Genomic DNA, 14365 nt, shown 5'->3' on the forward strand with positions numbered 1-14365 from the left:
GGCGCCTGGGTGGCTCAGGCGTTGGGCGTCTGCCTTCAGCTCAGGTCATGGTCCCGGGGTCCTGGGATCGAGCCCCGCATCGAGCCCCACATCGAGCCCCACATCGGGCTCCCTGCTCGGCTGGAAGCCTGCTTCTCCCTCTCCCACTTCCCCTGCTTGTGTTCCCTCTCTCGCTGTGTCTCTCTCTGTTCTATAAATAAATAAATAAAATATTTAAAAAAAAAAAAAAGAAAGAAAGAAAGTGAATTCTGCCAATAATACCCATGAGCAAGGATTCTCCCCCAGAGCTTCCAGAAAGAAACAAAGCATTGCTGGCACCTTGATGTTAGCCTGGGAAACCCCTAAAGAGCTTCTGGCCTACAAACAATTATAGATAATGATCTATAGATAACTTCTAAGCTGAGCCGTGAGGTACATTTTTGTTGTTTAAACCACGAAGTATGAGGCAATTTGTTACAGCGCCATCAGAACCTAATACAGATGGAGAGCCCCTTGGGGAGACATGGATCAATCCTTGCTCATTTTTGGCCCCTCATGGGGCTGGCCACAAAGCAGGAAATTGGTAACGGGCATTATCGACTTCAGACATTCTGTGGCACTGTTTTCTTCCATAATCCAGGCCAATACAGATGTGATAATATCGAGCAGCAGCTGGGAAAGAAACGGCCCCACCAGCGGTCTGTCACGGAAGGCCCCCCGCCCAGTGCAGGATCCTCGGTGGCCTCGTACCTAAACACTGTCCTGACGAGCGGTCCAGATCGAAGCCGTTAGTACATTGTTGCTGCAGGGAAGGAGAGAGGACAAAGAGGTAAGGTCGCGCTCCTTACTTTTATTTATTTATTTTTTTACTATAAAAGTATTATAAGGACATCACAGAAAGTTCGGGAAATAAAGTAAAGGAAAAAAAGCATCCATAATACCAACACCTGTGCTATAAGGCCTATTTGCCCCCCTTCTTTTTAGTATTTTCTTATAATCATTTTACACTTAGCATTATGCTTTAAACTCCCCCGCACCATTGCATCAAAACCCCCAATATCTGCGGATTTGGGGCTGTTTCCTGCTCTGCTTAAGAAGAGTAGGAATAATCACATCTGATCCGCACGATGATGAGGCACATCCTGTGTTCATCTCTTTCTGGGAGTGGATGTGACTGCTTTCAAGGGCAATCACTCTCTTGCTCTGGGTGCTATTTGACCTCCCCTTCTCAGGGCCCCCTGTGAGTGCCCTGCCCCCTGTGAAGCCCCCTAACCCAACCCTCTAACCTAAAAAGCTACACAGCGATGCAGCCCGTTTTGTAAGAAAAGTAGTATCGGGGAAATCCCCCTATTTCAGTCTCCCCGAGACAATTACACAAAGACGCTTCCAGAAATGGACAGGTCTCAACAGTCTCCGAAGGTTGTGGTCTTCACGTGCAACCTGTGTTTACAACTTTATGGCCTTAGAAAAATGTCATGGGGGCCAAAAGTCCATGGGCCTCTGGGGAAGACCCTGAAGACGGACATTTTATAGGAACAGGCGGAGAAGGAATGTTTGACTTTGGGAACCCCATCCTTGGCCTTCTCTGCGCCTTCCAGGGTTTGGCTTCCCCACGCTGTGGGCTGGTTTTCGGAGAGGATGGATTCAGCCTGCATTCATGGAAGTGGGCTCAGGAGTCTTAGGGCCTTGGGGCAAAAGAAAGGGAGCAAATGAGCCAGGAGGCAGTGCCATAAAGTTCGGGACACTAGGAGACCGGAGTCCAGGCCTGGCTAACCAACTAAGCACCAGGGAGGGTTCTAGTCCACCAGCCTGCCTGGCGTCAACTCCTCCCTAGAGCCACTAGTCACAGCTTCCTATGCTCACCTGTAAAATGGGGGTGACAGCGCTTAGTTCTGGGCAGCTGCAAGGACTGGATGTGTTCATGTATGTGCAGTAAACACAGGACCGGGACACTGTCCTCTCTGGGCCCAGATGTCACCATCCGTCACCATGAGGCTGGATCAAAGGACTCCAAGGGCCCTCCAAGCTCTATGTCTCTGTTACTCTTCCCAAGATCCTTTCTATCCCTAATAGCCTGAATCCATTTCAAAATTCTTACTATGAAGGGAAAAAATATTCCCCCCCCAACCTGTGGCCCCTTCACCCTGCTCCAAGGTGAGGCCTCATTCATGTGTGAGCCAGAGACAGAGAAGCCGCTCTGAGTTTGCAGGAGGGATGTGCCCACATTCTCAAAGGCTGACACGAACGTGGCTTCCTAAGGTCTGGGCGCTGCAGGCCTCTCCCAGGCCCCTGCCGGAGCCTGAATCTCCCACCCCCTGTGCACACTCCTGCCAGGGGGCTCGGCCCAGAGGTGGGACCCGCCTCCTCCGGCCGGGGATGCGTGTCTGCGGGAGACACACAAACCCACGGGGGCCACATGCATGCAGGACACTACCGCCCAGAAGCCCTAGAGCACCTCTGACTTTTTAACATTTACCATAAATCAAGTCCCAAAAGACACAAAGGAGGCAGTGGATCCGATTCAAAGTCTTGGATTGGGAATCAGAACACTCAAGTCCCAGCCCTGCCCTGGGGACAGGATCAACTTCTCTGAGCCTGGCCTTCATCTGGGCGCAGGGCTGGGCTCAGCTTCGGTGAACTGTAAATCCTGGGATTTTAAAATGCATGGCTGGACCCCCTCTCCCTGATTTTTAACACGCTTCTAGGTAAGAAACAAAATTAAAATCCTACCTGTGCATTCCCAGGACTCGGAAGACAGAGAGCCAGAATGGTAACAGTGAGGATCCTGCAGGGAGCAAGAAGTCGAGACATAAATGCCCAAGACAGCTCCAGAATCCAGGGCTGGGGACAGAGATCTCAGGCTGCCCATGTATTTACAATGGGGACTCCACTTTGTGTATATAATTTGGGGGCTGGGGTGCTCCCAAGGTCAAAGCGGACTCCAGATACCCCCAAACATCCCAAACAAAATCATGTCTCTTCTATTAGTTTTATATGTTGGGATAATGTGTTAGATGACATTTTTTTTTTAAATAAAAGGTTTTGCTGCTTCGAAGACAAAATCTAAAACCCACCACTGTGGCGTGACCAATGTATGGACCAGCTGCTTTGTCTTTACTTCTCGCAAAGTTTTGAATATCTTTATTCGGAAATGGTAACAGAGTGAATGAGACCACAGCCTCCTCAAAAGATGAAAGGAAAGTGCCAACATGCAGCATTTGAGTTCTATGGAAGAGAAGTGTCTCGGGAAAGTCTCCTAATCCCAGAGCACGCTTCACATAGGCCCCAATGGCAAAGAGGGGCCAGGGGACCTGGGCAGCCGGGAGAAGAATGGATGCAGAGGGAAATCTTAGAAGGAGGAGTCCAGGAGTCCCGTGGGTCGGGCTGGCTCTCCATTCACAAACCACTGAATCTCTCTGAGCCTGAGACTTCCACCCTTCCTCCCCCGCAAGCTTCTATCCAGTAAAATCATGGTTGCCAATAGGCTTTAAAAACACTGTATAGATACCACCTCACATTCATCCGGATAGCTATAATCGAAAGAGCAGAAAACAGCAAGTGTTAGCAAGGATGTGAAGAAATTGGAGCCCTTGTGCAGGGCTGGTGGGGAGGTACAAGGGGGCAGATGGGTGCCAGCACCCCAGAACATTAAAAATGGATTTACCATATGATCCAGCAACTCCACTCCTGGGGAGACACCCAGAAGAAGTGAAAGTAGGGACGTAAAGAGATATTTGTACACCCATCTTTATAGCAGCATTATTATTCACAATAGCCCAAAGGTGAAAGCAGCCCAAGGGTTCATCAACAGATGAATGGATAAACCAAGTGTGGATCAGAATATATTTCAGCCTTAAAAAGGAAGGAAATTCTGGCATAAGCTACCTCGTGGATGAACCTGGAGGACGTGATACTAAGTGAATTAAAGCAGTCACAAAAGGACAAATACTGTATGAGTCCATTTATATGAGAGACGCAGAACAGTTAAAATCCTAGAGACAAAGAGTAGGATGGTGGGTGATAGGGGCGGAGTGGAAGAAGGAATAGGGAGTCAGTGTTTCACGAAGACGGGAGTTTCAGTTTTGCGAGATGAGAAGAGTTCTAGAGATTGACTGCACAACAACATGAAATGTACTTAACGCTGCTGAACTCTACACTTAAAAATGATTATGATGGTTTAGGGGCACCTGGGGGGCTCAGTCGCTTGAGCGTCTGCCTTCAGCTCAAGTCATGATCCCGGGGTCCTGGTATCGAGTGCTGCATCGGGCTCCCTGCTTCACGGGGAATCTGCTTCTCCCTCTGCTTCTGCCCCTCCCCCGTGCTCATGCTCTTTCTCTCATTCTCTCTCAAATAAATAAATAAAATCTTAAAATAAAGATTTAATTAAGAATTTTTAAAAATGATTACAATGGTTTAGGGGTCCCTGGGTGGCACAGTTGGTTAAGCGTCTGACTCTTGGTTTTGGCTCAGGTCATGATCCCAGGATTGTGGGATTGAGCCTCGAGTTGGGCTCCATGCTCAGTGGGGAGTCTCTCCCTCTCTGCCCCTCCCCCTGCTCACTCTCTTGCTCTCTCTGTAAAATAAATAAATAGGGCGCCTGGGTGGCTCAGTTGGTTAAGCGACTGCCTTCAGCTCAGGTCATGATCCCAGGGTCCTGGGATCAAGCCCCGCATCCGGCTCCCCGCTCAGCGGGAAGCCTGCTTCTCCCTCTTCCACTCCCCCCTGCTTGTGTTCCCTCTTTTGCTGTCTCTCTCTCTCTCTGTCAATTAAATAAATAGAATCTTTAAAATAAATAAATCTTTTAAAAAACTATTACAATGGTTTAAAAAAAATCTATGTAAATGAAGAGCTATTTAGTGCTATTATTGTTCAGTTCAATAGTGATTTATCCGAGCAACTACTACTTGCAAACAAGGACCCTAGACAGAAGAGCAACAAAACTATGACCCAATCGCTGCCCTGGGGAGCTGGCTGGAGAGCCACCTGAATTGATAACGTCGATACACATTGGTAAGGGCACTGAGAGAAATACCCAGTGAGCGCCATGAGAGCCAAGCTGGAGGCAGTTACAGGAAGGTCAGAGAAGACTTCCCAGAGGAGGTGATCTTGAAGACCTCCTACTATCAACATACTCCACTTTATAATCCCTCCCTTCATAAAAAGAATGTTCGATAGATGACAAAGCTGACTCAATCCAGGACACAAGGCTCATCTGAATTAGCAACCCTGGGTAGTTGGAGGGCCCTGGAATTGAGCTGACATCCTCCAGGGAGAACAGAACCGTGACATTGTGCTAGAAGACACAGGCCCACTTCCTTCATCTAGTCCCCGATCAAAAGAGTAAAGACCCTGAGAGTCCACACATTTTCATTTCATCTGAGTGCCTGTGTGAGCCAGGTTCTAGAACGCCAGAGACAGCTCTGACCTTATAAAGTGCAGAGCCAAATCCCAGGGCTTTTTGATATTTGCGACGGCTAGATTTATATCTGGAAGGAATGGGAGAACAATAACACATTTATTTTCCAAGCTGTATATTATGAATTTCAATGTTTTCCTGTTTCTTCACATGCAGTTTCCTTTCGCTTGGTTATAAAACCCTGTCTCGTTTATGTTGGAGACGGAACAGCCGGACTGAACGCAGTGGGTTCCAAGAGCTAGTGGAAAAGGCATGCTAACCCCATTTCTCCCCCGACTCCCCTACTCCCAGTTCCCTTTGGCTGGAGGGCAGCCCTGGGACAGGTCTCCTCGGCAAGGTCCAGCCTGAAGCCCGGCCTCCTGGAAGAACCACAGCTGAGTCCTGGGGGCCAAGTAAGTTTCAGGCCGATGGATCGAGAGGGTTTTCTGAAAGTGCAGGAACCCACGCCCTGCTGCTCTCTCACAGTCTCACGAACAGTTACACCTTGTCACGAAGAACCCCAGAAAACTCTAAAAATAAAGGAACTATAGAAATTCGAGGGGAGACTTGGATGCTCATAACTGGTCCCTGGAACTTTCGAAAACAGGTGGGTCCACCCCATTTTGTGCACCAGCCTACAGTGTAAGGAAAGCCAGAGGGGCCAACGGAGTCTCAGGGCTATCTGTCAGAGAAGTGCCGGTCCCCAATACAGGACCACCCTTGCCCCCCGACACACACACAGTTCATCTGTCTAACGCAGCTACATTTTTAAAAGTTCGCTAAAGACTGCAGATATAATCTGGATAAAGTTCTTTAAGGTTTAAGGATTCCTTGACTGACTGCAGATATAATCTGGATAAAGTTCTTCAAGGTTTAAAGATTCCTTGACTGAAACTGCAATTTCCTTAAAGAAGAGCAAAACGTTTGCTTACATGTATTTCTGTCTGTAGTCCCCACTTTTCATTGGCTTGAAACTTCTGGGTCGCATGCCCTTTGTGAATCCCACACAGACATAGAGCAAATCCAATTTCGGGATGTTCGGCTAGCCCGTCCGCTTGTCCAACAGCCAATGCAGCAAACTGATGGCTAGTGAACTAGTAATTGGTCTCCCAGCTTTAGAAATATATATGTGTATATATATACGTATATATACACGTATATATATATACGTATACATATACTCTAAAGCGACACACAAATTTGCTGCCCTTTCAGAAAAGAAAGAGTGAGCATCAAGCTCTGAGGCTTTTGCAGACTTCTCTCGGGTGCTGTCTTCTGAAGCCGTATTATAAAATACCCACTCCCAAAAGAAGACTTCAAGATGGAAATTACAGAGGCGCAGCTTTTTGTAATTAACAATATCATTGCATCACTAGCCAATGCCTTTTCCAATATCCTGACACAGCCTGAATCCCAGCCATCGCCGTTTTCCACCCATCAGGTTTTCAGTAAGGTTTCCAGACCCTGGAGGAAAAAAGTCTTGAGCGGGGGGGAACCTACCTTTTTAATCCTGGCATGTCCAAGATGTGTGAGCAGGAGCAACAAAGGGGAAAAAGAAAAAGTTGGCTGCGCAGGACCTCGGAGCCGGCCCTGAACTTCGGCTCCCTCTGGGCCCTCGGGGCTCGCCCGTATTTTATTCCAGGGGGACGAGCCAGTCGCGGGGAGGACGAGGGGAGAGCCTGGGTCCTCCGAGCCACTGGAGAGCCCACAGAGAAAGCACCTGGTTTTGCTTAGCCCTTTTCAGTAATTCAGCATTAAACCAATTGGAGGAGGAATTTTAAAAATGAACACTTCATTTTCTAAGTATGTTAAACAATGCAAATGGGGCCTCCGTCTGGACACAGCTGGTTCAGATTACAGCGCTCACCAACTGGCTAGACTCCTCACAACAATCTTGGGGCGCCTGCCAGGACCCAGCGCTCGGCGGGGAGGAGAGCCCCGGCCCGCCGCCCCGCCGGAGCAGCCGCCCTCGCGCTCCCCGCATCTCCACCGCAGGCGATTGGCGGGCAAGTGCAGGGGGGCGGGGGGCGGGGAGGGCCCGTTGACCCTTTACTTCCCACCCAGCGAGGACGGCGCTGCCCGGGCCGACGCGGGCGGCCCGGCCGAGGCGGGGGAGGAGGATCCGGCCGCGGAAGTCGTCGTCCGGAAGACGGACGACCTGAACTCAGGACAGACCCGGCGACCGGGCCCCGAGTCGGAGGACGTAACTGGGGAGCCAGACCCGGGGAAGCAGAGGCTTGGGGGGAGCGACGGAGACTCACGGTTTTCTCGAAGAAGGGGTGGGGAGCACGAGGGGGTGGGGACGAGGAGGAGGAGGGAGCCTGGCTGAGGCTGATTCGAGACATCAAGCCTGTGCAATGCAAACCTTCCCGAGGCCACGCGCCCGCCCCGCCCCGCCCCGCCCCCGTCCCCTGATTCTCGGGGGGCCGCGTTCCTCCTTTAATGGAACGGTGTCCAGTCGCAAATCCCCACGCCGTCCACCTTGCGCGGACTCGGTGTCGTATTATAGATCTCAGTAAAGCCAGAAAAAATTAGAATTTTTTTTTAAAGTGTTCCTTGGCTCGAAAGGGATTTTAACAAGTGAAATGGTGATTTGAAAAGACCAAAAAGGACAGTCGGGGAAAGCAGAATGATGGAGAAGATCCTAAAAGCAGGGCGCCTGCGTGGCTCAGTTGGTTAAGCGACTGCCTTCGGCTCAGGTCATAATCCTGGAGTCCGGGGATCGAGTCCCGGGATCGAGTCCCGCATCGGGCTCCCTGCTCGGCGGGGAGTCTGCTTCTCCCTCTGACCCTCCCCCCTCTCATGCTCTCTCTATCTCATTCTCTCTGTCTCAAATAAATAAATAAAATCTTTAAAAAAAAAAAAAAGAACCTAAAAGCATTATGTTCAGTGTTTCACATTCATTGTATGGGGGGGGGGGTGTTCCAAATTATTTCTTTTTCTTCCTTTCTTTCTGTTTTTAAGCACTGGAACCTTTTCGTGAGATGAAGTCTTACCAAAGACACTATTCTAGAAAAGACCACGGTGGGATTGGCAGTAGTCCGAGCCCCTCCTTCCCCACGTGCATCTTCCCTTGGGCCCATCAACAAAACCTTACCTACAGCTGGAAAGGCCCTGATGCGGTCCTTTCTCCTCACCGTAACTGTGTGCCATAGGAATCAGATCTCTATTTTATTGGTGTGGGATTAAGAGAGGTTAGGTAACTCCCCCCTGGTCACACAGCTGGTCACTGACACAACTGAGACTCCAAAGTCTACATAGTTAGCCTTCTCAAAGGCCATCTTTTTAGTAAGTAAATGAAATCCTACTCTAACAATGCATTTGGGGCACCTGGCTGGCTCAGTCAGAAGAACGTGCTACTCTTAAATTCGGGGTCATAGGTTGGAGCCCCGTGTTGGGTGTAGAGATTACTTAAATACAAATAAAATCGTGTAAAATTATAAAAATAAAAATGCATTCAACAAAAATGTCAGGATACTAATAGTTGTCAAAGCTGATGTCTACTACACTATTCTATTTACTTGGCATATGCTGAAAATTCCCCACAATAAAACATTTTTTTAAATACATTATATTTACAAGGTTGTTCACTGATCCCAATTGCCAAGGTTTATAAACAGCCTTAACATCCATCAGTTGGACACCAATAGGGTTAAATAAAGGAGGGGACTTCCGAAACCGGACTATTGTGCAACCAACAGAAAAAGCTAGACACGTAAGAGTACATACTGGACGAGTCCTTTTATATAATACAGAATTCTGAATGAGGTAGAGACTTCGAGGGGCACTTCTGGATGCTGATAACATTCGAATTAGCAATCTGGGTCCTGGTTACTCAGAGGAGTGTCCACTTAGGATTCATGAAGTCTTATGTATGTTACACTTTATTATTTTTTTAAAAAAGGACTGAACCAGCTCCTTGTGTGCTTAATATTGAAGGATTTCCAGCAGAGTCAAAAGGGTAGAATATTGGTAATTTTACATAGCTCCATAGAATATATTAGTAAGTGTAAAAGCAAGTTGTAGAAGTGTGTAGCGCATGTCACCATTTGAGAAAAATATATACACAACTTCTTGCTTGTGTATGTAAAGAAAAGACATCTCATGAAGGATACATGAGAAACTGTTAGCATAGTTTGTCTCCTGGGAAGGAAACTGGGTAGGCAGCTGGGGAAGAGAAGTGAAAGGAAAATTTGCTCTTCGCTGCTCACCTTTTGGTAAAATTTGAATTTTGTACCATGAGCATGTATTAACTATTCAGAATATGAGGTTACTTTAATTTAACCATATATTAGGGGCGCCTGAGTGACTCAGTTGGTTAGGCGTCCGACTCTTGATCTCGGCTCAAGTCACGATCTCAGGGCCTTGAGATCCAGGCTTTACACTGGACATGGAATCTGCTTAAGATTCTCTCTCTCCTCTCCCTCTGCCCATCCCCCAACCTCTCTCTTTCTCTCTCTCTCTAAAAAAAATAATAAAAATAAACATGTATTCTATTTACGTAGCGCTATTTGGGGAGTAAGAAGAGTTTTAAATGACTAGTCCATGGATCTCACTTATAGTATCAACCTTCTTGAAGGAAAAGGAGGGAGAGAAAATCAATATGCCTGTTTTCTACAAATTGAGCAAATTGAGGATCTTGAAAGCAAAACTGTCCAGGGACCCATCTTGGACCAGAGATTGTTTCCATTTTAAAACTCCAAGGTTGGGATGCCTGGGTGGCTCAGGTCAAGCATCTGCCTTCAACTCAGGTCATGATCCCAGGGTCCTGGGATCGAGTCCCGCATCGGGCTCCTTGTTCAGCAAGGAGCCTGCTTCTCCCTCTGCCTGCCTCTGTCTCTCTCTCTCTGATAAATAAATAAAATCTTTAAAAAAAATAAATAAAACTCCAAGGTTGGAAGAGGGGAAAGACTTGGTCTTTGTCTTGGTTTCGCCATCTCCCTGCTGGATGACCTTGGGTGAATCACTTAACCTCTCTGCCTCTTGGTTTCCTCATCTTCAAAAAGGAGATAATATTTACCTCTCAGGGTTGTTGTGAGAATAAAATAAAAGTTGGTTATCCTCATGATTGTCACTGTGTCCAAATCCTTATCCTATACAATCCCCTCCGAAATATCTTTGATAACTAGCGAATTATGCACTTCCATGGACAAAAGGGAATCCTAACCTCACTAAACAGCCCAGGTCACCATTGAACAGCTCACATTGTTAGAAAGTTCTGCCTTGAGTTGAACCCAAATCGGCTTCCCTATGTGATTCTCCCCTCTGCAGTCCTGGGCTACCACTCCCCCTTCTATGTGGCTACCAGCTTCCTTTTCGTGAAAACAGCTCCCCCTCCTAGCCGTGCTGGTGTCCTCTTCCCCAGGAGGAGCACCCCAGGTTCTTTCAAGGGCTCCTCCTATGTCATGTGACTCTGCCGCTAAATGCTCGGTCTCCTCCTCCGTGGCCGCATCAGCCTTTTGTTCAAACTGACTTGCCATCAACAAAAACAACCCATGGTACACAGGTTGCTAACACCCTCTCCTTCATCCCGTGTTTGGACTGTGAGTCCCCCTTAACGGAGAACAAGGTCATCCACGTGTCCTCTTAAATTGTCATCCATTGTCCAAGATCTTTTCCAACATGAATTTTACTATGTAAACTATGAAGTATCCCTCCCAGCTTTGACACCTACAGGTCTGCTGACTGTGACTTCTTTGACTTTATCAGAGTCATCAATAAAACACTGACTAAGACACAGTCTGGAGTGATGTGCTCTGTCCAGGTTGGCCCCGATCTGCTTCTCTTTCTTCAACGTTTTGGGGCCACTGCTGATTGTCTAACTTGGGGTGTCACCAGCTTCTCCCACTCAGCGTACATGTCCCCATCCACAAAGACTTGATAAGAGGCCTTGTCAGATGTCCTACTAACATCAAAACACACGTTATCTATAGCATTTCCCGATCTAGCAATTCTGTTTTAAAAAAGGGAATGAGGTTTGCTGAGCATGAACTGCTAGGGGACCCTTGCTGGCTTCTTAGGAACCATCACTTCCCTAAGTGTTTTTCCTTTTTTAGTTGCTACATCGAAATCCCAACATCTGCTCCTCCTGCCATCATCAGAATCAAATACAATTACAGCTATGACACAACTTCACAAAATGTACGTGGTAGTGAACATCTAAAAGTTTATCATCTACTGAATGGGACCTTCCTGGCCCAGTGAAGCTCAAGGTCCTCACTGTGCCATGGGTTAGAAGACAGATGGGCTATTTAAAAAAAAAAAAAAAAAAAAAAAGATGATATTCAAATTGGGGGGGATTTCACAAAATTATACATTTAATGATATATTTTAACTATTAATATTAAGTTGTTTAATGTTTTACTGTCTAAAAATAATTACATCACAATGCCTTTCTGAAAGCAAAAGCAAAACAGGGAAGACAATGTTATTGAATGTCTAGATCATGCTAGAATCCACACAAACCCTCTCCTTTGACCACCATAATAACTCTGTAAAATAGGAAGCCCTCCATTCTGCAAATGAAGACAAGACCCAAAGAGATTAGGGCCACGCAGACAATAAACCCAAACAAACAAATTCCAGCCCAAACCAAGCCTATTTGGTGCCAGGTTCCTCATGCTTTCCAGTTACCAAGATTTGCTTTCTCTGACTTGCTGGTACATGGCTGATTCCTTCCTAGCACCCCGCAAACAGTCTAGAACCCCATAGGTCCTCCTATCATTACCTTCTCTCCTTTTCTTAGCATGAATAAAGCCTTTCGCTTCCTATATCATTCAAAGTTGGACCCAAACAATCAGAAAACTAAAATAAGCACCAAGTAAGGTGCTGGGCAGTGGCTCCATGGTTCAGGTCTTCCCAACCTGGGGAGGGGGACCTTCTATTGTTCGGATGCCCCTGTGGCTCCCCCTCTCCTCCTCCTCCCTCTCTCCGGCTCCTCAGTGAGTCCATGGCCAGCCACCTCCTCACCACCTACTCCCACCTTAGCCATCGGACCTCTGTCCATGCCCCACCATTTACCCAAAATGGTACTTCCTGAGTTTTCCAGTAATCTCATGGCCAAATGCATTCCTCCTCCATTCCTAACTGTTCGCCTGTCCCTTTGAAGAATTTGACCATTAATGACCCATCTTCTCCTCTCTTGTGTCTAAGACTTTAAGTTATCCTGGTTTTCCCACTATGACTCTGACTGCATTTTCTCCAGCCCCCTTTTGTTCTCCCTCCACTAACTGAAGGGTCCCCCAAAGTTAGATCCAGACTCTGTACTCTTTCCCATTACCCTCCTGGGCATAGTCACTGGTCCCAGAGCTATTATGGGACTTAGGTCCCATAAACATTCAGTTATGCTGGTGACTCTTGAATAAAGCCCCCTCACCATCCCTGGCTTCTCTCTTGCTCATGTTCAACTCTTCATGGGCTACTTCTCCGAATCCATTTCCTCTCCTGACTTATCAGGCACCACATCAAGGAGATAAGTTCACTCTCTGTGAACTAATAAATAAGTCAAAAGGACTCCATCCTAGTGGTAGTTTATGGTTGGGGTGGTGGTGGTTGTGTTGATTTTTTTTTTTTTTAATAGAAATACCTCAACAGTTACATTTGATGACAGAATGATATGTGTTCTCACATTACACTCTGCAGGATGGTGGTCTAGGGCTACTCGGCAGCTGTATCCCTTTAAGGTATCAGAGATTCGGGCTCCATCTATCTTGCTGCTTGGCAATGTCTAGAGTGTTGACCTCCTTCTACCTGGTCCAAAATGGCACACCACCACCACACTCACATTTCAGGAAGTAGGATAGAAGCTGATAGTAGCACTCAGCTGCAAGAGACGCTAGGAGATGTAGCCTGTGTCCTGAGTGATCACAAACCGACTTACCTAAGAATCTGGAGTTCTCTTACTGGGAACGCAGAGAATGGACACTCGAGGACAAGCAGCTGCTTCCGCCAGAAACCCTAAGGAGCATCAGTTGTGTCTCTACTTTCCTTGCCTGTTTCTATTCCTATAGTAAAGATAGTTCTCCATTGTGGGGCGCCTGGGTGGCTCAGTCAGTTAAGTGTCTGCCTTCGGCTCAGGTAATGATCCCAGGGTCCTGGGATCAAGCCCTGCATCAGGATCCCTGCTCAGCGGGGAGCCTGGTTCTCCCTCCGCCTGCCGCTCCCCCTGCTTGTGCTCTCTCTCTCGCTATGTCTCTCTCTGTCAAATAAATAAATCCTTAAAAAAATAAAGAAAGAAAAGAAAATATTGGTTCTGTTTCTCTGGAGAACCCCGACGAATATAGGACCCTAAGTAAATTTTTAACCTTCTGAGCTCCAGGTTTTCAGCTTATAAAATGGGGGCAAAAGTAACAACATGGTGCTGTAATAAAGATAGTGTTCATAAAGTACCTAGCAGGTGCCAATGCACAGTAGGCCCTTAATAAAGATTTGGAACTTCTCCCCCCACTCTCTATAGTGCAAGTAAGTTTGCATCAGCCAAGGGAGGGCACAAAGAGGTTCCCTCACCAGTCTTGAGAAGGTTTAAAAGGGCATTGCCTGAAGGAGGGGACCTAGTCCTGAAACTTATAAATCATTTACTGTAACCCCTTAATTTTACAAATGTGAAAACAAAAACCCAGAGAGACTCATTTACCTAGGATCAGAGAATTAGGGGCAGAACAGAAATTGAAACCCAGATTTTCAGGGTTTCTTCCCTGATGACTTGGGATCTCTAACTGTACTTTAACCAACTTGTTCAAAGACGTTAGAATTTTCTGCACATGCTTGGAATTCTCAGGAAATTCAGCAAATTGTGAAAACACCTGGGTTTTTCTTATGGATTATTTTCACTGGCCGTGGTTTTAACATACAACCACATGTAAAATATGGGATCTCTACTATAAAAGACTTTAGGCAAGCACACCTTCTGCCACAGGGCCCCAGATTTGCACTCAAGAAAATAGCTAACGGCACTCGTCTATTTGCCATTTCTATTTCATTTTTGTCTCTGTT

At 47.0% G+C, this 14365-nt stretch overlaps 1 protein-coding gene across 2 annotated transcripts in view; it reads right to left on the reverse strand.

Annotated features, from left to right (window-relative positions):
- The window catches only part of FBLN5 (fibulin 5), a 76195-nt gene extending 68597 nt beyond the window's left edge, over positions 1-7598 (reverse strand). Inside the window, exons 1-3 of one of the 2 annotated variants that reach the window (XM_045901414.3) lie at positions 6875-7598; positions 2710-2764; positions 730-781 (exon numbers count right to left, since the gene is read on the reverse strand). In XM_045901414.3, the coding sequence (XP_045757370.1) occupies positions 730-781; positions 2710-2764; positions 6875-6891 (124 nt within the window). In that variant the 5' untranslated portion in view covers positions 6892-7598. Of the gene's footprint in view, positions 1-729; positions 782-2709; positions 2765-6306; positions 6498-6874 lie in introns of those variants that run through there. The other variant, XM_045901413.3, reaches the window with a different exon arrangement.
- Between the last annotated feature and the right edge of the window lie 6767 nt (positions 7599-14365).

The sequence above is a fragment of the Mirounga angustirostris genome, unplaced genomic scaffold (genome assembly GCF_029215605.1).
Source record: "Mirounga angustirostris isolate CCGP_5_RB_7025 unplaced genomic scaffold, mMirAng1.0.hap1 SCAF_9, whole genome shotgun sequence".
Taxonomy (NCBI): Eukaryota; Metazoa; Chordata; class Mammalia; order Carnivora; family Phocidae; genus Mirounga; species Mirounga angustirostris.